The sequence below is a fragment of the Mchenga conophoros genome, linkage group LG2 (genome assembly GCF_057382185.1).
Source record: "Mchenga conophoros isolate Kocher_MC1m ecotype Shallow Benthic linkage group LG2, M_conophoros_male_GT1.1, whole genome shotgun sequence".
Taxonomy (NCBI): domain Eukaryota; kingdom Metazoa; phylum Chordata; class Actinopteri; order Cichliformes; family Cichlidae; genus Mchenga; species Mchenga conophoros.
Window position 1 is genome coordinate 23420336 of NC_140527.1, and position 23020 is coordinate 23443355.

The 23020-nt window shown below is 42.0% G+C and overlaps 1 protein-coding gene across 1 annotated transcript; it reads right to left on the bottom strand.

The window, feature by feature from the left end:
• Positions 1 to 1678: 1678 nt before the first annotated feature.
• LOC146581974 (ribosomal protein S6 kinase alpha-6) lies at positions 1679 to 22850 on the bottom strand. Its single transcript, XM_085289037.1, has 22 exons — positions 22262 to 22850; positions 19358 to 19417; positions 19138 to 19254; positions 18970 to 19051; positions 18779 to 18859; positions 14800 to 14879; positions 13938 to 14044; positions 12783 to 12820; positions 11928 to 12070; positions 11738 to 11808; positions 11535 to 11623; positions 11308 to 11372; positions 10766 to 10868; positions 10479 to 10603; positions 9522 to 9644; positions 8692 to 8781; positions 8449 to 8607; positions 8209 to 8370; positions 8045 to 8121; positions 7819 to 7936; positions 7446 to 7586; positions 1679 to 2936 (listed from the first exon to the last, which is right to left on the bottom strand). Exons 1-22 carry the CDS (start codon positions 22286 to 22288, stop codon positions 2811 to 2813), a joined length of 2184 nt encoding a protein of 727 aa, XP_085145163.1. The 5' UTR covers positions 22289 to 22850; the 3' UTR covers positions 1679 to 2810.
• Between the last annotated feature and the right edge of the window lie 170 nt (positions 22851 to 23020).

Genomic DNA, 23020 nt, shown 5'->3' on the forward strand with positions numbered 1-23020 from the left:
GCTCATCTGCTGAGATTTTCCCACATAACCAGGTGATAGAAGATAAAACAGACTGCGTTGAGCTGATAGGAAGGCAACAGCAATTCAAACAACCAGTTGATACAACCAAGATGTGCAGAAGAGCATCTCTGAACGTCTAACCTAGAAGCAGCTAGGCTAAAGTAGCAGAAGACCATGATGGGTGCCATTTCTGTCAGCTAAGAATAGAAAACAGCCAACAATTTACTAGGGTTCACCGAAACTAATAATAATAATAATAATAAATTTTATTTATGAGTGCCTTTCAAGTCACCCAAGGACACTTTACAATAGGATAAAACACCTAGTAAAACAATGGCAGAATAAGAACAATAAAATAAAAGCACAAGATAAAATGAACAAACAGTGGATTCACAGTGAATATGCAGATTTGAACAGATGAGTTTTGAGTTGGGATTTAAACTGGGGGAGAGAACCAATATTTCTTATTTCAGGGGGCAGAGAGTTCCACAGCCTGGGAGCAGAGCAGCTGAAAGCTCTGCTTCCCATGGTGGTGAGGCGGAAGGAAGGTACAGTAAGCTGGATAGAAGAAGAAGAACGAAGTGAACGGGCAGAACAAGTGGTGGTTAACAGGTCAGAAAGGTAAGAAGGAGCGAGGTTATGAATAGCCTTGAAGGTGAGCAGAAGAAGTTTGAAAATTATCCGGAATTTCACAGGGAGCCAGTGAAGTTCCTGAAGAACAGGGGTGATGTGCTGGTAGGAGGGGGTTCTGGTGATAATGTGAGCAGCAGAGTTCTGAACCAGTTGAAGCTTATGGAGGGATTTTTGGGGGAGACCATGCAGAAGAGAATTGCAGTAGTCAATACAGGAGGTAACAAGCCTATGTACAAGAATGGACGTAGACTGGGTGGAAAGAGAAGGAAGCAATCTGTTAATGTTACGTAGATGGAAGTAGGCAGAACGGGTGAGATTATTGATGTGAGATTTATAGGAAAGTGAACTGTCTAGGATGACACCAAGGCTCTTAACCTGAGGAGAAGGGAAAACTGTGGAGTTATCGATGGTGAGTGAGAAAAACTAGATAATAGAAGATTGAAAACAACATCATCTGGTCTGATGAGTCGATTTCCGCTGCAACATTTGTATGGTAGGTGAGAATTTAAACCCTAAACTATTGCCGCTGATCGTCATTTAATCAGAATCAGAATACTTTATTGATCCCTGGGGGAATTTTTTTTTTTTAAATGACCAGAGTGTACTCATCATCTGATGACTGTTTTTCCTGCAGACTGCTACACCATGTCATATAGTTTAGATCATCTCAAACATGAGATCAGTGTACTCAAATGTCCTGCACAGTCACCAGTTCAATATAGTAGAGCACCTTTGGGATGTGGCGGAACAGGAGATTCACATCATGGATGTGCAGCTAACTGTGTGATTGCATCATATCAACATTGAACAAAATCTCATGAGTGTTTCCAGAACTTTGTTGAATCTGTGCTACAAAGAATTATTAGATGGTACAAAAGTGGGTTCAACAGTACCCGTTGTTTCTGCTCTTCACATATTCTAACCAAGTAAATCAGAAGGATCACTAAAACTGAAGTTACCTCTTCACATGAACGCTGGCTCTGTCACACTCATGTGTTAAATCTGCCTCAGCGCTATGTAACAAAGCAGCACAGACCACAGTGGATGCATGTCAATAATGATCTTTAATGTCAATATATACAGAACTTGAAAGAAAAATAGAATCTTAAAAATCAAATGAAATAAATACAGTATCATACAATTTCCACAATGTCTTTTGAAGAGATTTCCATGGAAATGTTTTTTTGTTATTCATTTATTTATTCTTTTAAATTCAGCCTCTCTGGTTCGACAGGGTGCGTCCCATCCCCCCCAGAGAAATCCCGACAGCTCCCCCCCACATGCTCTTCATCTTCATTATGTTCTATATAGTTATATCATTTTTGCAAACGATTTCTTGTTACCACATAGGTTCACCTTCAGTAGCGAGACAGTATCTTTTGTCCGTCTGCAGCATGTTTACGTCTTTTGATACACAAGTAAAACAAATCCGACTGAGTTTCAAGGGAAAAGCAATACAGGATCTGTCCACACATGCGTTTATGTTACCAAAAGTGCTGGGAAGTGATTTTGGTTCTGAAGAACCTTCAAACCCGCTTCAAGCAGTATCTGATTTTTTTTAATACATTTATTTTTTTATTTTTGTCTCAGAAAGGAAACGGTTATGCAAAGTACCTCAGTCAATACCAACTTGCCAGCACTCTCACACATAAATCATTACTTCACGTTGAAAAAAAAAAAAAAAAAAAAAAAGTAAAAGCAAATGAGGGGAGAGGAGGATGGCGGAGCGAAGATGAAGAGCAGTGTGTGGGGGGGGAGCACAGTTTAACCAAAGCAGCTTTTTAATCAGCCAATCACAGTGAAGGAAAACATCAGCTGGTGCGTTTCTTCCTCACATAAAAAGGAAGAAAGAATGAAAGGCGAGGAGGGTAAGTGCATATGAGAAGCTGTGGAAATAAATACAAGTCTGTCTCCCCAGCAGTAACAGATACGAGGTTCCTCTGTTCGTCTTCGGCTGACTTCTGCAACGCAACCTCGTCCTGTGTGTGTGTGTGTGTGATTGCAGATGTTCCGGTGTTTCAAATAAATAGATTTTTTTTTAAAAAGAAAACCTGGGAGACAGTAGTTCTGACTGGCCAAGACTTGGGGCTGTGGGTGTGCGCGTACTTTTTGCTTTTTCTTGTTTGCGTATGAGTCTGACAGAGTGAGATCAAAACTGGTGGGTGAGAAACATGGGTCTACATGTCCGTTGAGGTGAGTTTCTTCATGCTGCGTCTCTGGGCTAAACTGGATGCCGCCACAGGCTCCAACACTGGCTGACTCGTCTTCTGGCTCAGAGCTGAATAGGTGGCAGCCATCGCTCCCTGATGAAACAAAGACACGTGGCTTTAATGTTTCAGCTGGCCTCACCACCACTGCTACTGTATAAATATATAATTAAATTGTTTCTTACTGGCTGGGAAAAAGATAATATAGTTTCAATAATGTAACAGAAGCTGGCGAAATATTGTTAAAGTTACAGTGTTTTAGTAACCAATGAATGTTTTGCATATACAGTGGCTTGCAAAAGTATTCGGCCCCCTTGACCTTTTCCACATTTTGTCACATTACAGCCACAAACATGAATCAATTTTATTGGAATTCCACGTGAAAGACCAACACAAAGTGGTGTACACGTGAGAAGTGGAATGAAAATCATACATGATTCCAAACATTTTTCACAAATAAATAATTGCAAAGTGGGGTGTGCATAATTATTCAGCCCCCTGAGTCAATACTTTGTAGAACCACCTTTTGCTGCAATTCCAGCTGCCAGTCTTTTAGGGTTTGTCTCTACCAGCTTTGCACATCTAGAGACTGAAATCCTTGCCCATTCTTCTTTGCAAAACAGCTCCAGCTCAGTCAGATTAGATGGACAGCGTTTGTGAACAGCAGTTTTCAGATCTTGCCACAGATTCTCGATTGGATTTAGATCTGGACTTTGACTGGGCCATTCTAACACATGGATATGTTTTTTTTAAACCGTTCCATTGTTGCCCTGGCTTTATGTTTGGGGTCGTTGTCCTGCTGGAAGGTAAACCTCCGCCCCAGTCTCAAGTCTTTTGCAGACTCCAAGAGGTTTTCTTCCAAGATTGCCCTGTATTTGGCTCCATCCATCTTCCCATCAACTCTGACCAGCTTCCCTGTCCCTGCTGAAGAGAAGCACCCCCAGAGACTGATGCTGCCACCACCATATTTGACAGTGGGGATGGTGTGTTCAGAGTGATGTGTAGTGTTAGTTTTCCGCCACACATAGTGTTTTGCATTTTGGCCAAAAATGGACATATTCCCCCACCTGAGCTGTAGATCTCTGCAGCTCATCCACAGTCACCATGGGCCTCTTGGCTGCATTTCTGATCAGCGCTCTCCTTGTTCGGCCTGTGAGTTTAGGTGGACGGCCTTGTCTTGGTAGGTTTACAGTTGTGCCATACTCCTTCCATTTCTGAATGATCGCTTGAACAGTGCTCTGTGGGATGTTCAAGGCTTGGGAAATCTTTTTGTAGCCTAAGCCTGCTTTAAATTTCTCAATAACTTTATCCCTGACCTGTCTGGTGTCTAAATCCAATCGATAATCTGTGGCAAGATCTGAAAACTGCTGTTCACAAACGCTGTCCATCTAATCTGAGCTGGAGCTGTTTTGCAAAGAAGAATGGGCAAGCATTTCAGTCTCTAGATGTGCAAAGCTGGTAGAGACATACCCTAAAAGACTGGCAGCTGGAATTGCAGCAAAAGGTGGTTCTACAAAGTATTGACTCAGGGGGCTGAATAATTACGCACACCCCACTTTGCAGTTATTTATTTGTGAAAAATGTTTGGAATCATGTATGATTTTCCTTCCACTTCTCACGTGTACACAACTTTGTGTTGGTCTTTCACGTGGAATTCCAATAAAATTGATTCATGTTTGTGGCTGTAATGTGACAAAATGTGGAAAACTTCAAGGGGGCCGAATACTTTTGCAAGCCACTGTAAATTGTCATATTTTCCCATCTGTGTCGATCACATTTTCCCAGATTTGGTAAATGAGATGGTCACATGTTTTGTCCAACCAACCGCAGTTCCTCAAATGGCTGTTTAAGACTCCCAAAAAGTTTGAAAATCTAACTTTACAGTAAAAATTAAAATATCTAAACTATTTTTTGTTTAATGGCTCACCGGTCCGTGAGTCGTTTGGTACTGGACCGTGAGAGTTGAGGCTCGGGTGTAAAATTTGTGGTTTTCAAGGTTTTTATCGTTAACTCCGTTTCCCTGGGTCTTTCCCAGTGTTGTAGTTCAGAGTCTTATTTTGAAAGAAATATTTACGCATTACCATAGCGACCAGAGCACTAAGGGGCAGAGAGGAGGATGTTACTCTCAACGTTGTTGACGCATTTCAGGAGGACGCTGCTAATAAAGTTACAATTACACAGTGAATTCACATTTATTATTATATTTACAAAATACCACAGTTTTTGTCTCGGCCGTATCATTTTATTTTGTTGTATTTATCAGAGACACCTTAAAGGCCGGTCCGTGAAAATACTGTCTGACATTAAACCGATCCGAGGCGCAAAAGAGGACGGAGACCGCTGTTATAATGGATATGATACATTTGAGTGACAGGTAGGGGCCAATATACTGACAACCAAGGCTGAAAGGTGATTTGAAAATGTCTTTGGGTAACTTCCTCCTCTTTTAGTAATCCTCTGTGATCCACATCGAATTGTTTTCCCTTCCCCCCCAGTAAGAAAAATAAAAACATGACAAGCAGCTACTCTGCCACACAGTCTAAGAGTCCTTGATTAGGCATCTAATGTTTCTGCGGTTTACAGTTTAATGAGCTTTTCTGTGTGGATACAGTTAATTATTGAAAGTAGACATTAGGCAGAATTCTGACATGACCAGCAGAGGTTACGGTTCAGTCCAGGCTAGGGCTGGGCCATATCATACCGTTCACGGTAATACCGGTATAATGTTGGGCAACGATAAGAAAATGAAATATCGCAATAGAATTTGGGTAAAACGCGCATGCGCAGTGCCTTTGTTTTCATACACACATGTAGGAAAAAGCGTGCCTGCGACGGAGAATGAGAAGAGCGAAAGCGGATCGTTGAATAAAACGAATGAACCAGAACTGGTTTGTAAAAATGCTGCAACTTCAGTGATGTGGAACTGGTTTGGCTTTCATCCGTCAGATACACAACAAAGCACTATTTTTGGTAGAGCGTGCTAGCGGGCCGTCGTTATTACCGTGTTTTTTGGAAAATACGGCACACTTAAAATCAATCCTTTGATTTTTCTGAAAATCGACAGTACCCCTTATAATCCCGTGTGCCTTATGTATGAATTCTGGTTGTTTACTGACCTTGAAACGATTTTATGTGGTACACGGCGCTCGAAAATCTGTCGAATGTTTTAGTACGACTTTGCTAAGCTACGAACCCGCACCGCTTGATGGATTGTCGGAGCATTATGGCTATCATAGGGAGGAGCCTCGCAGAGTGATACGTACTGTGCTTCAACATAATGTTACCGTATTGTATGTGTATAACCTCTTTCTAAGTTTTGTGGATATTATACATGGTTATGCTGAGGATATGTCGGCCAATTCCCACTGGAAATGCCTTTTGGTTAAACTGTCAGCAAGAAATTTGCATTTGCACTGTTAAATTTTTAGATAACTTTAATGCACATAAAAAACAGCTGCTTGTTTAAGCGAGAATACATTGATGTTTTTTTTTCACTAATAAAGTTGTGGAGTTGTAAAGTATTTTGTCTAGTGTCAATTATATCGTCAGTTATATCGTTATCGCAAATTTTCAAATGTATATGGCGATAAATATTTTTGGTCATATCGCCCTGCTCTAGTCCAGGCTACCTAATGTTAACTGAGCAGTCTGGAGACACAAGGATTAACAAAGAATTCTTGGATTTTTAGGACTGAAACCTGCTGTTAATCTGGTCCTTCCTTTAATGGCGACATTATCACCGGATCAGGAAGTGTAAAAAGTCAGAAGCAAAATCCTGTGCATGACTCTGGCCTTTTATACAGCTGCTGCTCTCTGAGATTAAGAGAGGTCAGCTCAGCTGGGTCGAGTGCTTAGCACAAATGATACCCAGACAACCTGACCTGGCCCCCGTGTGTCCAGCCACATTAGGGTGTCCGTATTCCAGCAGAGTGAGGGCAGAAATGATTGACCTCTCCACTCATTTGCCTTAGACCCATTTCTGGCTCCAGTCTTAAATACAGGCATTACTGTGCTTTTCAATTTGTGACGCCTAAACTTTGAAACAACCTTCGGCAGTATACAGGATCTGCTCAGTCTGTGGTTTGTTTTAAAGCATCTGCTGAAGAATTACGTCCCCAAACTGGCCCTTTCATTTGGCAGCAGTGGACAAAAAATAAATAAAAAAGTCCTCAAAATCCTGACGTTTTGGAGGAAATCTGTTTCACTGAAGCCACCGACATCACGATCTGAATACTTTTAGCTCCAACTTTGCGCCCACACGCGCCTCCGTACACAAGTACCAGCAGTGGCTCCACAAATAGCCTCCACTAAACCGTTTACTCTTCCTCAGCCTCCTCATCTGCTCACAAATCTGCTCGTTTCCACCGCACATCGCTCCATAAATAAAAATAAAAAAAAACAACAACTTCCTTCTAAATACAACGTTATCACTGTCCATCTGTGCACACAGGGCACAAATCTTCTGACGTAAATGAGAAAACTCTTACAGGTCTTAAGTCCAGCACACATGTTGAGGTGTTACTAATCATTTAACTGTAGTAGATAATAATAATTGTTCCTGTAAATTGAGGTCTTTGTTAGCGGGATACGGTTGGATCTACTCACCTTGACGAGGTGCGGTGCATCATGGCGTGTGAGCTGGAAGTGCGGTAGTGTATCTCTGCACGTGATCCAGGAATGCTTTAGAACCTGCTCTGCTGTGTATCGCTGGTGAGGGTCCACATGGAGCATATGGGACAGCAAGTCCTGGAATACACAAATACAGATTTCTAAAGATTAAAGGGCACATTTTAAAAAGCCACTATGAATTCATACGGGTATAAAGGTTTAATTCTGGCCAATTTTAAGTCAACGGCATAATTTGTATCAAACTTTTAAGTACATGGGAAAAGCGGGTCGTCTTCATTAAACTTTACAACGCTAGGTTTACAAAAGGAAACCTGAACAAAAGGATTTAGAACAATGTGTCAGTGTGTACCTTCGAGCTGTCTGACACAGTATCCCAGTTGCCACCCGTCAAAGAGAACTTCCCAGATCCTATCCGGAGAAGAATCTCTTCCGGTGTGTCGTTTGGCCCATTAGCGAACGGTGTGTACCTGACAGCGATGAAAACAAAGCGCAGATTATGAAATGCATAATCGCATCACATGCAGTTTGCTATTAATCATCCAAACGACTCCTGAGAGTTCTGTGTGCAGTCTTACCCTGCTAACATGGTATACAGCAAGACTCCAAGGCTCCATATATCACAGGCTGCATCATAACCTTGTCGCATTAGTACCTACGGAAACAAAGAACAACACAAGCCATCAGACTCAGAAACAAAGCAGATCATGGATTCTCTTTTTTTGCCTTGCTTCCTGCTCACCTCTGGTGCCACAAAGTTGGCGGTGTAACAGGGGGTTAGAAGGAGGCCGTTGCCTCCCCGGAGCTGTTTAGCGAATCCAAAATCACAGATCCTGATGGAGTCGGGATTCCCCGAGTCGTCCATGTACAGGATGTTGCTGGGCTTCAGGTCTCGGTGTACTACCTGAGGAGAAGGAGAAGATATTCAGAAAACGTGTCCAAATTAACTCTGCTGTGCACGCGCGTGTAAGCGTTTCCTCACCCCTTGGCAGTGGAGGTAGTCAACAGTCTTTGTAATGGTGTAAAGAACAGCACTTGCTTCTCTCTCGGAGAAAAACTTCTGCCTGAGGATTCGATCCAGCAGCTCCCCTCCCTTCATCAGCTCCGTCACCAGGTATACATACCTGCCCTCGTCATACACCTGACACAGAGACAACACAACCCGTCAGAATATACCCGCCAAAAGCCGACTGTGTCGGAAAGCTCACACATAAATGTCACTGACGTCTTTCAGAGTGATGATGTTGGGGTGCTGTCCATATCGCATCAGGATTTCGATCTCTTCAGAGGGGTCCCTCTTACTTTTGTCTATAATCTGAGTGAAACACAAACACAGTATTAGTGATCAAACAACTCTAACTTCTATCAGAGACTTGAGACACTAAAAGCAAACTGAAGCTGTGCTGCCATCTGCTGGTGCTTTATGAATAACCAAATTCCATTTGAGTCGCTCTGTTTTAAATGTATCGATAGTTAAAGACGCTGATGTCCACAAACTCTTATTCTACACACATCAACTGTACTTTCATTGGCTCTACCAAGAGGTGCAAAGCATGTGTAATAAAACGAACCAGTCGTGCCACTTAGCGATCTATTAACCTGCAGCTGCAGGACACTGCAAACTAAAGAAGCTGCAGTTTACATCCATGCCTGTCCAAGCATGAGAACGCACACAGGAAAGGCTTTGGAGGAATAAAGCAGGCTCCACAGATTTGTGTCACCAATTCAAGCGTCTGACATTCACATATGTTTTTAAAGAACTTCTACTTTTAGACATTTTTATGAACTTTTGCTATAATCAGTGTCAGTTCTTGAGGACTGGCAGTGAAGATGCAGTGATTTTGAAAGAACCCAAATTCTAAACAGCTCACGCCTGACTCCGAGTGCACATTTGTGCTGTAATGTAAATGTAATTTACATAAACATAATGAAATTTCCCAACATGATCGAGATGCAGTTATGAGAAAACAAGCCATCTAAAAAAAACAAAACACTTCTGTCCTCTGGTATAGATTCTTTAACATGTTCAGAGGTCACAAGGAAACAGCCGGTTACCTTCACAGCATAGTCCATGGCAGAGACTCGGTGTACACAGCGTTTACAAATAGAGTAGGAGCCGACCCCGATGTCCTCCTGCAGCTCGTACATGTCGGAGAACTTGGCTGAGCCTCCGTGCAGCTGGAAAGGGCAGGAATCATTAACATTTATACAGTGTCCTGTGACATTACAAAAAAAAAAAAAAAAGTTCCAGCACAGCATCACCTCGTGTCCTTCACGAGCGACGCTGAAGGATGCAAGTAACACTTCAGCTTGTCTATGCACGTCAACAACGTGTATCAAATGTTAGAGCATCCTGGTAATTTGAGTCCCACAACAAAGAACATAATGTCAGTGAAGTTGACCTTCGGAGAAGAAAAAAAATAAAAAGACTGAGTACTTCATCATTTTATCTAATAGTTTGACCTTTAACCACCAAATGTTTAGCAGGTCAACCTAAAGTTCAGGTGGACATCTGCACCAAACTGTCCAGAGTGAAACTATTGCTGCACATTTACACAGGTGCTCCGCAGCAAACCTGCCATCAACTTTGTAATGTGCCTGTTTGTTTGTGTCGGTCAGCAGCAGAACAGTCATTACAAGATCATTTAATTTGGATCCTAGACCTCTGCCACCAATCCAAACTATTCCACTGTAATTACAATCAGCAGGCAACAGAAAGAAACCGTGTCAGCAGCACTCAGGTATTAGTTACAATGTTTCAGTGACCGATCTGTCTTACTGTGTTCTGCACAGAGCTGCAACTGCATCATGAAATTTATGCATGGCTCCAAAACAGGAGGAGAAACTGCTGAATTTCTAGAGATTACAATAGTTTCTCATGAACGCTGCTTCATGAAAAGAGAAAAAAAAAAGTCTGTGTGAGCTTCGTGCATGCAAGACAATACTTCAAGTACCATTAAGTACCTCGTGTAAAGAGTGAGCGAATACAAGGTTACGATAATGCATCTTCACCTGAACTATGGGGAGGATGCTGAGCAGCGGGGAGCCCTTGTTCTCATCCATGGGGGTCGGCGCAACAAAACTGAAGCCTTTGAAGAGCTGGTGTGCATTAGCACTGGGCGGGATACCTGGGGAGTCTAAATAAACCAAGATAATTCAGAATATAAACAGACTAACATAAACACCCACTAACATTTTGCAGTTGCTGTTTCCATGGCTGCAGGACTAGCTGTTGCTTGTAAGCTTAAAAACATGTGAGCAGAACGTGCGTGCGTGCTTGTGTGTGTGTGTAGGTGTACCTTTCGGCGTTTTAGCGGTGAACTCTGGGTCAAAGCAGAACGTGTCATCTGGTTTACCTGCTGCGGGCTTGAACGGGGGCTGGAGCTCTCTCCTGTACAGTTTCTGCAGGTACAAAAATGCAGGAGACACGTAAACGTGTGAGGAATCAAACTATCACAGGCCGTCTGGAGCGTGTGAACATATGTGCAGGAGAGGCCAAGACCCCCTCCCAGATTAACCCCCTGAAATCCCACCACCGCTTGGTCCGGCCAATAGCATCCTGCCGGCTCTTAAACGCTCATGCAGGGCTATTAGTGCACACACAGTGAGAATTGGACCTCTGCCCAGACTCATGCACACACACATACGCGCACACACACACAAACACAGATCCCGTGGCCAAGACTGATGGCCAGTAGTCACCACGCCAAGCATTTGTTAGGTGTGAATCCTCAGCAGAAGCTGGGGAGTTGTGTGTGTGTGTTTATGCGTGTGGGTGTGTGGGAGAGAGGAGGAAAAAAGAAAAAGAGTGTGAGAAGTGCGTGTTGGTGTGTGCACTCACATTCCAGTCGATGGTGGAAAAGAATGCATGGCGTTTGATCTCTTCCACGCCGTCGGGCCCGGCCCCTAAAGACACAGATGGCTCTGGTTCAGTTAACCCAGCGTTATTGCTTTTCATCGACTCATCCGCACATTATTAACCCCTTGGCCGATTTCGAGGTAGAAGCGGATGCCAAAATGTTAACCAACCTTAGTGAACAGCGTGACTTGACGATCACATTTCCTTACCTAGCCTGTTAGCAGGGTTACGTTTAAACAGCATTCTCAGCAAACTCTGGGCTTCCAAACTAAGGAACTGGGGCATTCCCAACTTAGCTCTGCAGGGAGAGAGACAACAGAGTGACAGATGAACATGGGGGGGTGTCACTGTTATCATCTACATATCAAAACTTGTCTGACATGCCTTAATGATGTCATTCATAATGACTCACTTGAGAATCATGTTCATAGTCTCATTGCGGTCTTTCCCTTGGAATGGTAACGTCCCTGTGAGCATTTCAAACTGCAAACACACCATAGGTCAGGTTTTTTCCTTTTACTTTAATGTATAAAATTCCTATGAATACATATGTCCCATGTCTTTTCTTCCTATTTAAATAAGGTTTGTGTGAGGTTGCGTACCATAAGTACTCCCAGAGACCACCAGTCTGCACTCTGCGTGTGTCCTCTCCTGTTGACCACCTCAGGGGCCATATACTCCACCGTACCACAGAAGGAATATGCCTTCTTATCAGCATCTACCGACTCTTTACTCAAACCAAAGTCTGTGTAACATAGTAAAGTTTTAGGCAAGAAGTTACAGATTTACTGCAAATGTTTGCATTTGGATTTTACTTATTTATACAAAACACAGACCATGCATATTAACGTTGCTGCATTTAAATAAAAACGTAACCAATGCAATACACGTACGACTTCTAACCAAGCTAACTTGCAGATCTTTTCCTGGTTAGGCTTTTAAGATGCAGTATAGCAACACAAATATAAATCAAACAGTTAGAAAACAGCAACAGCAACCACAACAAACAGGAAATAAATAGAAACAGTTAACTCATTTCAGTGATCACAGATTTGCTTTTGTTTAAGGCATAATTTTACCTTTGCATTAAAAACTGATCTTAAAATTTTTAATGTTTTGTTGATGCATCTAATCAATATCATTATTACGAAACTCATAATAAGCAGAAGTGAAACACGGCTACACTGATCCATCATCATCAAATGAGAGAAAGCAGGAGGACATTTCCGACTGTTAGTTTGATTTCTGACAGCAACATCGGGCGTCTCTGGCAGTGAAACTCCGTCGTGTGTGAGGAGCACACGAGTAAGATATTTGACAAACAACAAAACTAGTAGGACTCAATACTCAACAGTAGTGGCACATCTATCACTTTAAGCATGGTCATATTTAACAGGTTAACTACATTAGACTCTTTCCTGATTCTTCATAGTCAAAAAAAGTAAGGTAGCTCATACCTGTTAACTTTATGTGTCCAGCTTCATCAAGTAAGATGCTGAAAGACAAGAAGAGATTTCACAGAGGTGAGCATCAAAGCATCTCATGTTTTGTGATTTCTGCATAAAGCACGACTAAAGCGAGTGAGTTCTGAGAGGTTTGTATAAAACGTTCAATCCGTACGCTGCAGACATTTTATGAAAAACGGAGCAAAAGCCGGAAAAACTAAACCAAAATTTCTTTTCATACAGCAGGTAAGTTAGAAAACAAAAATAACCCTTCAACTGATTTTCTTGAAAAATGAATGTTTCATCAAATCCGCCTTGTGATATGGAGAAATTTTCCTAGATTTATGGTATGTATTTATGTTAAATTTTCATTTACAGAAATGAAATCATATTAGAGATGGAGCAATTTTGTATTTGTAAGGAACTGTGATCCAATACTGATAATTATGGTTTTTCTTTTTTTAAAGTGCATGACAGCAAAGGCAGGTGCTGTCTGGAGGTATCTCACCCTCTCTCACCAATAAGTTGTTTGTTTCGCAGTCGTTCAGCAGTTTCTGACTTTTTTTTGCGACTCGTTTTGGCTGAGTGAGCCGACAATAAGAGAGCCTCAGACAGCTTCTTTCTCCATTCCAACTGCTATGTTAGCCTCCCAACAAGCGTCAAACGCTGCCTTGCATTTACAGTGACCTGGCATGTTGTCAGCTTTACTCTGCTCCACTCCGTGTGTGTGAGGGCCGCACACCATGGGGAAACTAACGCAGACTCAAACTGAGCAGAGATCTTTATCTTTTTTTTTAAGTCAGATTTAAAAAAAAAAAAAAAACTTTAACTATTTGAATTTATGCATACATATATATTGATTAGTCACATTTTATTTTACGTGGCTGTGTAATCAATAGGTCTATTGTTTTTACAGCTATTGTTTTAATTCAGACTATATGTTAATTGTATTAGCTGCTAACAACACACACACACACACACACACACACACACAATAGTTTGCAGCAATATAGGTGAAAGATCGAAGTGGTTTTGTACTTGAAAATGTTTGTAATGAAACCAAAAGCAATCGGCTTTTGCAGTTCCCTTCTGTACTCCGTTCTGTGCCATTGCGCAGGGCTTTGCTACGACAGGCTGAAAGGGGAAGATGAGGTCTGTGATTCTTACTTCTCTGGCTTGAGATCTCTGTAAACTATGCCCAGGTTGTGCAGATGGTCGAGGGCCAGGGCCAGCTCTGCAAGGTAGAATTTCACATCTTCCTCTGTAAACATAACCTGATAAGAACTGGACAAATTTACTCTTTGAACTCTGAAGAGAAATTCAGCAGCAGCAAAGGAAACAAAAAAAAACCAAACAAACAAAAAAAACAAAACCAAACTTGAATATTAAGCTTCAGTTACCAAAACAGAGAAAAAGAGTATTATCGTTATTGTCACAACAACATCAACATTTCAAATACGTTTCAGGATTCGGCAAGCTGTTGATCTGACGCCGCTGGCAGCTATCGCTTTGGTTCTGAGACATGCTTTCAACAATAGGTCTATCCAGAGAACAATCACACATTGTCTGAGTGCCCTGAAAGCATCTGAGAAAAGCTGAGCCGGGAATCTGACTGACAAGCAGCTGATGATGAAAAAGGGGGAATAAAGATTCCGAGGAAAAGCACTTGCCTTTTCATGAGGAATTCAAGTCGGAATTTGAATAAAAAACAAACAGAAGATATCAGAGACAAATGACTTGGCACATTTATGCGCTTTTAAAATAAATAAAATACTCTTGCATACTAAAATTGCACCTGCTCCATTAGTTGCCGTCATATTTACATTTCCTTAGGGTTTATAAATTAACATTTTGGCATCTGTAGCTCTGAGTTTCACAAACATGGGCACTAACAGGATTTTTATTTTTAAGAACATCTCAGATTTTTTTTTTTTTTTTTTTTTTTAACCGAAGTACAAAATAAACAGAATAAAGACAAAAATAAGCTTGAAGGCACAACAACATGTAAGACAACAGAATGCCAGCTTACCTCTTTGGATAAGCGAGTGAATACATCCCCTCCCCTGAGAAAGTCCAGTATTAAATACAGTTTCCCTTCTGTCTGAAAGGCTGCGGAGACAGGAAACTGACAATTTATCCACAAGCCAACAGTATTGTGATTTAACAGAGATGTCGAGATGAAATGTCAAATCCTGTTAAATAACTAAAGCATTCAAAAATATTTTGTTAAATGAGGTTAAAGGCATTTCTGACTGAAACACGATGCGGATAAACAGCTTACGCCATGTTAAACCCACCCTGAATTCATTCTGTATGATCATACAGTTACACGCACATGAGACGTTACAGCAACATCTGATTTCAATCAGTTCTGCAAACTGTTTTTTTCTGGAGCAGAAAGCAAAAAAACCCTGAAATGAACACATGGTTCTGATCCCATGTAGAGGCTCAAAACTTTACATCCGCGTATTAATTCAGCGCTGCTGCAAGTTCCAAATGCTGGTGAATGACTAGACTCACCAGCAAGTCCAAGGAGCTCAGAGCACGTCTGAGAAAGACGATTTTGCACAAGTCGGGGACATCTCTTGAAGCCATTTCTAAAGACTTTTATAGTCTAAGATTATCAGTTTAAATGAAGTGCAGCCACTTTGTGAGAGTCTGAAAAGGACTCAAAAGCTTTGATGCGTGCACTACAGCCCTGAACTCCTCCAGACATCACCCAACAGACGTGCACGGGGGAACACAAATGCAGTCAGACTGAACATTAGCCGGTCTTTAACCTGATAGCTCCCTACTATAAAGTCTGCGATGTCGAATTATGCAGATGTGTGAGCAGCGCAGCTATCTGTCAGGTGCGTTCACCTACTGAGTGGGCGTCATGTTTACCGCTTTCAGCGTGCTCTATCAAGGCAGCACCCTCGTATAAACAACACTGAGTAGTTCCAGTTGTGTTAAAAGCACCTGAAGTAGAACCTTTCATTCTTTGTGCTAAGGAGAAAGGGCAACTGTAGAAAATGTCCTGACCGTTTTTTCTGAAATTGTCCGACGTTTACACGTTAAAAACGACAACAACATTCGGCTCGGCTGACACAAAGTTGGAGAAATTATCCAGAAATCACCAAAGCACAGGTCTGCATTGAAGTAGAAGCGGCTAGAAGGCAGAAGTGGGAATGAGCAGACACCCCATGAATACAATATTACTGCCATTTCTAACATTTTGCAATGTGCAGAGTATTGCAACATATATTGTAATTTATCACCTTTTCCAACTGCAAATTATGTCCTCAAAGATTAACTTTAACAGTGCCTGTTTAATCCAATAAGACAAAGTCATCTCACGTCAAGTTTTTCTTGCTGTAAAATGAGCCAAACACACCAGCACTGTCACTAAAACCTGCCATAAATGTTGCCATAAGATGGGAGTTAGCCTGCCATCAATTGAATGGGGTCAAGTTGGCTATTGCAAGCAATCTTTTTAACTGTGATCAATCATTGAAAGTCTGTTGCTTGCTACATAGAAAGAAATTCACATTTGGACGAAATGCATATTTAACTATTACCACTGCACTCAGCAAACTTCCTGTTCTTCAGGAATACCACCGTTCTGCAGGGTTGCCGCTGATTGACCAGCCTGCGCAATCACGTTGCAATCAAAAGTGGTCGTGAATGTGCGACAGCCTCAAGCTCGAAGCAACCATTTAGTCACTAGAGCAGGGCGATATGGCCAAAAATATTTATCACGATATATATTTGAAAATTTGCGATAACGATATAACTGACGATATAATTGATGCGAGACAAAATACAACTCCACAACATTACTAGCGCAAAAAGACAACCTTCCATTTATTTTCACGTAAACAAGAAGCTGGTTTTTATGTACATTAAAGCTTTATAAAAATGTAACAGTGCAAATGCAAATTCCTTGCTGAAAGTTTAACCAAAAGGCATTTCCAGTAGAAATGGGCTGACATATCCTGAGCATAACCATGTATAATATCCACTGAAGTTAAAAAGAGGTGCTTTGCAACATTAAACTGCAGTGTGCAGTACGCATTTTTCGGACCATAAGTTGCACGGGATTATAAGGCACATTAAGCGAAACAAAGCAGTCAGATAAATCAAACTTTATTAAACTCATTATTCTTGCTTCCTCCACTTCTGTACCATTGATTCATTAATGTTGAATTCTCTGGCAGCTGAGCTATTCCCATGTTGTTGCAGTATATTAATGACTAACCTCGTATTGTGGATGGATTATCTCAGTTGTTCTCCTGACTGAAGTTTGGTCCGTTTACAGCATCCTGCCATGCGATTGCATTTGTCTCTAACCATGAAGAACCTTCACGTTAACTTTTATAAGTGGAAAAGTGTTAATGTTCCTCCTCCAGCTTCACTGTTTATGTTATGCTAACATAGCTGTGTCGCTAGCGATCACGTAGCACATCATTATATACCAGCTAGCCCAACTTCAGTAACCCTAAAAACGTCACTGCTGTTTAGTTTCCTGTCTTCATTTATGTTGGAAGTGATAGCAGAGCTGTACGTTTGAATTCTTTCAGAAATCTCTCAGTCAGAACATGCTATATCATGCTTAGGTAACTAGCGAAACTAGCGAGCTAACTTCCGCTAGCTTCCTGCTAACTTCTAACTCTGTTAAATGTAATAACTTTTGTTTTCATGGATGCCTGGAAGTTAAACTTTATAGTTACACTTGGTAAAGCAGCAATGCTGATCGTTTTATTAAAGATCAAAGAATTTAGACAGTTTTCAACTCTCAGTGATGCTGCAGGGTTGTTTGACCTGAAGTCAAATATACGGAGTTTGGGACCCAGATTACTCCCAGATTTAAGAGCATCTTAGTCCGACAAATACGACAATAACAACGGCCGCTTGCATGTTCTGCAAAAAAATGTGCTTTGTTGTGTATCTGATGGACAAACACCAAACCAGTTCCACATCACGGAAGTTGCACCATTTTTACAAACCAACAATCGGTCATGTGCGTATGAAAACAAAGGCACTGCGCATGCGCGTTTTACTCCCATTCTATCGCGATATTTCATTTTCCTATCGTTGCCTAACATTATACCGGTATTACCGTGAACGGTATAATATGGCCCAGCCCTATTAGTCACAATAAGTTGCAGTTGCAGTTGGTCAGAGAATATGAAAGAAAATCATCAGACTGACACTGATTTTTTGCAAAGAGGTTCTTTTCCCATTTTTACTGCTGTGGTGGATGGTGGTGCATGAGATGAGCCAGAACATTTTATACACTTCATAAAATGCACATATTTGGTGTTTCTCTATTGATACATTATCACCACATAAAACACTCTGATACTATGACACACTGATCATTTCCCCCACCCCTACTGGAACACCAGTGTCAGTCTACCACCAATCATGTTTCACATCACCACACACTGACAGGCTGCAGAACTTCAGCACAACCTCAAGCTATTAGCTAGACTCTTGAAACTTAAAAACAACTATATTTCCAACAGGACAGTGACGCCCTTAAAGAGAGGAAAGCTGGTTGGGGAACAGATAAATTGCCTAATATTAAGCTTCTCTAAAGCCTCAACACTACTGAAATCTGTTGACTCGGCTTTAAAGCCAGTTCCATGCCAGGACAACAAACTTTATTGAACTCTACCAATTCGGCCAAAAACAAATGAATGATTACCAGAATTACGCCAAAAGCTTGTTTATGTAAAATTCTGGACCCCATTGTGTTTTTAAAAAAAATGATTTAAAATGTGTGCAGTACATTTCACTTATTTTTAAATTTTTATTTTTACTTGATGTAAAAGTTTCCGTCCCAGAAAAAGAAATAAATGAAATCCTGATGTTTCCATGACGTTTTAGTCCATGAGTGCATCTAAATGTTCAAAACTGTGTAATAGCCATGCTATGTGTATTAAAAATAAATAAATAAATAAATAAATAAATAAACAAACAAACAAACAAACAAACAAACAAACAAACAGTGTTTGTCTTACCGTAGTGCAATTTCACTATGAAGGGATGATTGACTTCCACTAAAATGTCTCTTTCCATCTTAGTGCGAACTCTGTCCCTGACTGGAGACAAAGGAGACAGATGGAGCCATTCAGAAAGAAATCCAGCACTTTGGACAGACAATACTGGTGCTGTTTTATGCAGAGATGGCCAAAAACAACAGTGGCATTACCTTTCAAAGATGCCTTTTTTAGAACTTTCATTGCATATAACTGACCAGCATCTGGACCCAGGATCTTCCTGACAAGAAACACCTGACAGAAGGCGAATGAGAGGATTTTAGACAGATATAAGCGCCGGCACAAACAAACCACTCGACTCATCTCCAGAGTTCCCTCACCTTGCCGAAAGAGCCCTGGCCGAGGACTTTTAGCAGTTCGAACTGAGACGGATCGGCTTTCTCGCAGCCCTCTTTTACATGGTGGGTGATAGGAATCTCCTTATATGTCCCATCATCCTACACAAACATTAGCAGAATGAGACAGAAACACGAGGCGGTGGGGTTAGGTCACCGCTTCACGCACACAGACATGAAGACTTAAAAGCGCAGCCTTACTTACACAGTGTGAGAAAGACTCTCCCTCCTCCATGGGCTCATCCATGATCTGATGCCCATTGACCTGCAGCCAAAGCAACAAATCTGATCAGAGTTGTTGTCAACAGCAGTAAGCACTTTCACAAAGCTTATTCATCCTTGTTTTTAGCTGAGCAGGACTATGACTGCAGCAGCAGCTGCACGCCCACATGTATGATGGAAGATTCAACAGATGAATTCGATGAGTCACACATGCAATAATACGGCACTGTCCCTTTTCCAACTGTAGTTCTCTGCGTGTTGTCAAACAGTATGGAGTCCATACTTTAATCCCGTCCAGCTGTCCAGCCCTTATCCTGTCCCTATAAAGCCCCCCCATTATTAGCATTCTAGCTTAATCCCCAGTGAGAGCAAAAAACAAGCTCCAAGAGTCAGATATTTGCTGGAGCTACAGTCAGCATTCAAGACATAATAGGGCCTGTTTCTTTTAGAGCTTCTAGCTGATGATGCTGGTAAATGCATACTTTAAATGACCGCAGACCACGTTTAAGAAGCGCCCACCCCCCACACACACCCTCTTTGTTTACTGTAACAGCCACGCACGCTGAAATGACATTGTCAGAGGAGGAATGTCAGATATCTCGGCATCTGCAAATCAAACGACTGACCACAAAAACATTATCCAGGTCTGAATATTTCAGTTACAGGCTGAAGCGCAGCCTGCATTATGTATTCAGTCCACTGTGTTTGTGTGTGTTGAATTCCATCAAGCCTCTGAAGAGGGGTATGAGTCATAGCACTACGCAAACCCACTCAGTGGGTGGAGCCACCAACATACACTCGTGTACATCCACACAACGGAGGCCAGCAAAACCACTTTCCAATATCTTGCTACTGCTGCTGCAGCAGAGCAACACTGGCAAGAAAAACATATTTAAAAGAAAAAAAAAAAATCTGACAAGATAGACACCGCAAAGGCCGAAACAACGCAGAATAAAGCTGAAAGCAAACGCCTCGGTGCATCTGTGAAGGGTAACATCCAAGCTTGGCCGAAGCCAGGGCAGAGCTTGTGTCATAATTCACACATAGATTTTTTTCACTCCCACCTTTGCTGTGGCTCATCACAGCTTGTAATGGGAGTGCAGCCTACACTCAGCGCAACCAGGCCAGCCTTTTGCAGCCATCTGATGTCTGACAATCCTACATAATATCATTTTGCATACACTTATACCGGCATACAAGGGTTTGGCCTGAGAAAAAAGAAGTCTTTTATGTGAGAACTGATACAGTGTTGATTAAACAGCCAGCATCACCACTGCTCTGGTTTAGGTAGCTCAGCTGATATTTACTTCTGTAATCTCACAGTCTTCACAGCTGCAGCTTACAGTAAACAGCAAATTCAAGTGTTTGTCTGCAGTAAAACTTTTTAAAAGTGGCGATCATGGCTCAAGAGTTGGGTGTTCGTCTTGTAATCGGAAGGTTGCCGGTTCGAGCCCCAGTCTCGGTCGTTGTGTCCTTGGGCAAGACATTTCACCTACCGCCTACTGGTGATGGCCAGAGGGGCCGATGGCGCGCCATGGCAGCCTCGCCTCTGTCAGTCTGCCCCAGGGCAGCTGTGGCTACAACTGTAGCTTGCCTCCACCAGTGTGTGAATGTGAGAGTGAATGAATAGTGGTATTGTAAAGCACTTTGAGGGGTCCCGAAAAAGCGCTATATAAAAATGCAATCCATTATTATTGTTATTAAAAGCATTGTAATATTTGGGCCATGAAGCTGATTAAGTTATTATAAAAGGTATTATATGAAAGATTAACAAAAAGCTTTAAAAGTTTCCAAGAGAAACCTCAATAAAAATGGAAGGGTCAGTTCAAACAACCCCGGGATGTTTCAGTAACTTTCTGTTGACTTTACGAAAGTCACAGAAGTCTGCCAGACGGACTTTTTCAGTGTGTAAATGTGAAAGGACCAAAGAATCCCAGAAATCAGGTTTAGGATGTCAAGTTGGCTTTGCTGCAACTGGAAAACCTTATTACCGAGCCCGTGCAAAAGCAAATTGAATCCTTCCCACAGCTATCACAAGACTGTTTCTGGATGTCATTGCAAAAAGGTATCACTGGTTTGTACTAACAGTGATAAATAGTACAGCTCCATATTGCGCAATTTTCAGTCACAGCGTCGTCACTTTATTGCCGCTGTCAGTCCATTGTTAAACGCGTTGTGCACTTTTTTGGTCAAATTATAACTTATAAAGCTGCGCACAGACGTTTTTGTTATTAAGTTATTAACAGCATCACTAATTCACAAGTACTGCTGACAAGCCAACCTTCAGCAGTAAACACGACTGACCGATTTAGCGCAGCTAATGACAAACTTTAAACAAAAAAAAACAAACAAAAAACTGCAGTGGCTGGATTCATGCGCTGCCTAACTACTACACACACAGACTAAAATACTTTAGCAACCTTTTATTACTTAAACAGTAGAGGTTGGATAACAACTTGGCTCCCAAGTTTTCAAGCCTGCAAGCTGTCAGCTATCAAGCTAGCTGCTGCTAATGCTACAAGCGCTAAGCTAGCTAGGAGGTAAACTCCTCCTGAGAAGTGTAAATAACAAGAAAAAGATGCGCGACGGGCACCTGTCATTGGGTAAAAACACCAGTGTCGGTGCGGAATGATGAGCCGTTGCGAAAGACGGGACGGGTAAGTGTTAAACTAATAAGAAAAAAAAATCAGGGCAGTGCAATAAAAACAAACATCTAACCAGCTGTTAGCATTAGCTAGTGCGTTAGCATGCATCACGGTGCGCTGCAGGTCGTGATGCGAATTTAAGCTCTGCCGAGACGAGCGGGGCGAGATAACTTAACGGGACACCACGAAACCAGAAGCAACGCGGCGAGATTAACATGCAAAACACGCATTTGTCAACTCACCTCACTACTAACGCTGTTTACCTCCATCTTGTACCAGGATTCCTCTCCAAGTCTAAGGCATCGTAGTCCACCTAGACCCCCGCTCCACGTTGCATGTCTTTCCCCCCCAACCACCCTCTGTGGAAGTCCGGCTTTTTTCTGCCTCGATGCTCCGATGCAGGCTGTGGAACCGCGGGCCGCTCCGAGGAAAGGTTTGGAGGGTCGGCGCAGGGAACAGTCGATGTTGATGACTGGATCACACGCTCGCCGAAAGCACCGCTACCCTACCATAGATGCGAATATGGCGGCTACCGTGGTACCTGATCGTCAGTGAATGGGACTTTATTGACGTATTTATGACGCAATTCAGTTAAGGATTTCCCCCGTCCAAACCAAAGCAGCAGGTCTCGAGATAGAGAGGAGGGAGAGTGGACGTGGTGGCGCGGGGACCTGATGCTGTGTGTGACATGCACACATCCGGTTGATGGACTATTTGCTAGCGACCGAAATAGTTAGTCACCGTGACTGTGGCAGGCAGGGAGTTATTTTTTTTTTTTGCTTTTTTCTTGCTGTTGACGCATGATGAAATTAAAGCGCAAACGATTTGTAAGTTAGCGATCTTAACAGTGCGAGCTGTACGTTTTAAAACCACTGTTTCATAAGCCTTTCCATCCCTGGTTTAAGTGCATATAAGAGGCTTAACGCTCTCCGCTTTCTCTGCAGCTTTCTCCCACCCACAAATGCTCCGTGTTTCTGTAGTGAACGACTACATGCGTGGAT

What these genes read in the sequence shown, in the direction of transcription:
- LOC146581974 (XM_085289037.1), bottom strand. Translation starts at nt 22,288, where the DNA reads ATGGAGGTAAACAGCGTTAGTAGTGAG. An exon ending in CATAGTGAAATTGCACTACG is followed by an intron (nt 14,880 to 18,778) that starts GTAAGACAAACA and finishes CTGTCTCCGCAG; the next exon opens with CCTTTCAGACAGAAGGGAAA. An exon ending in ATGCACCGCACCTCGTCAAG is followed by an intron (nt 2,937 to 7,445) that starts GTGAGTAGATCC and finishes TTGTTTCATCAG; the next exon opens with GGAGCGATGGCTGCCACCTA.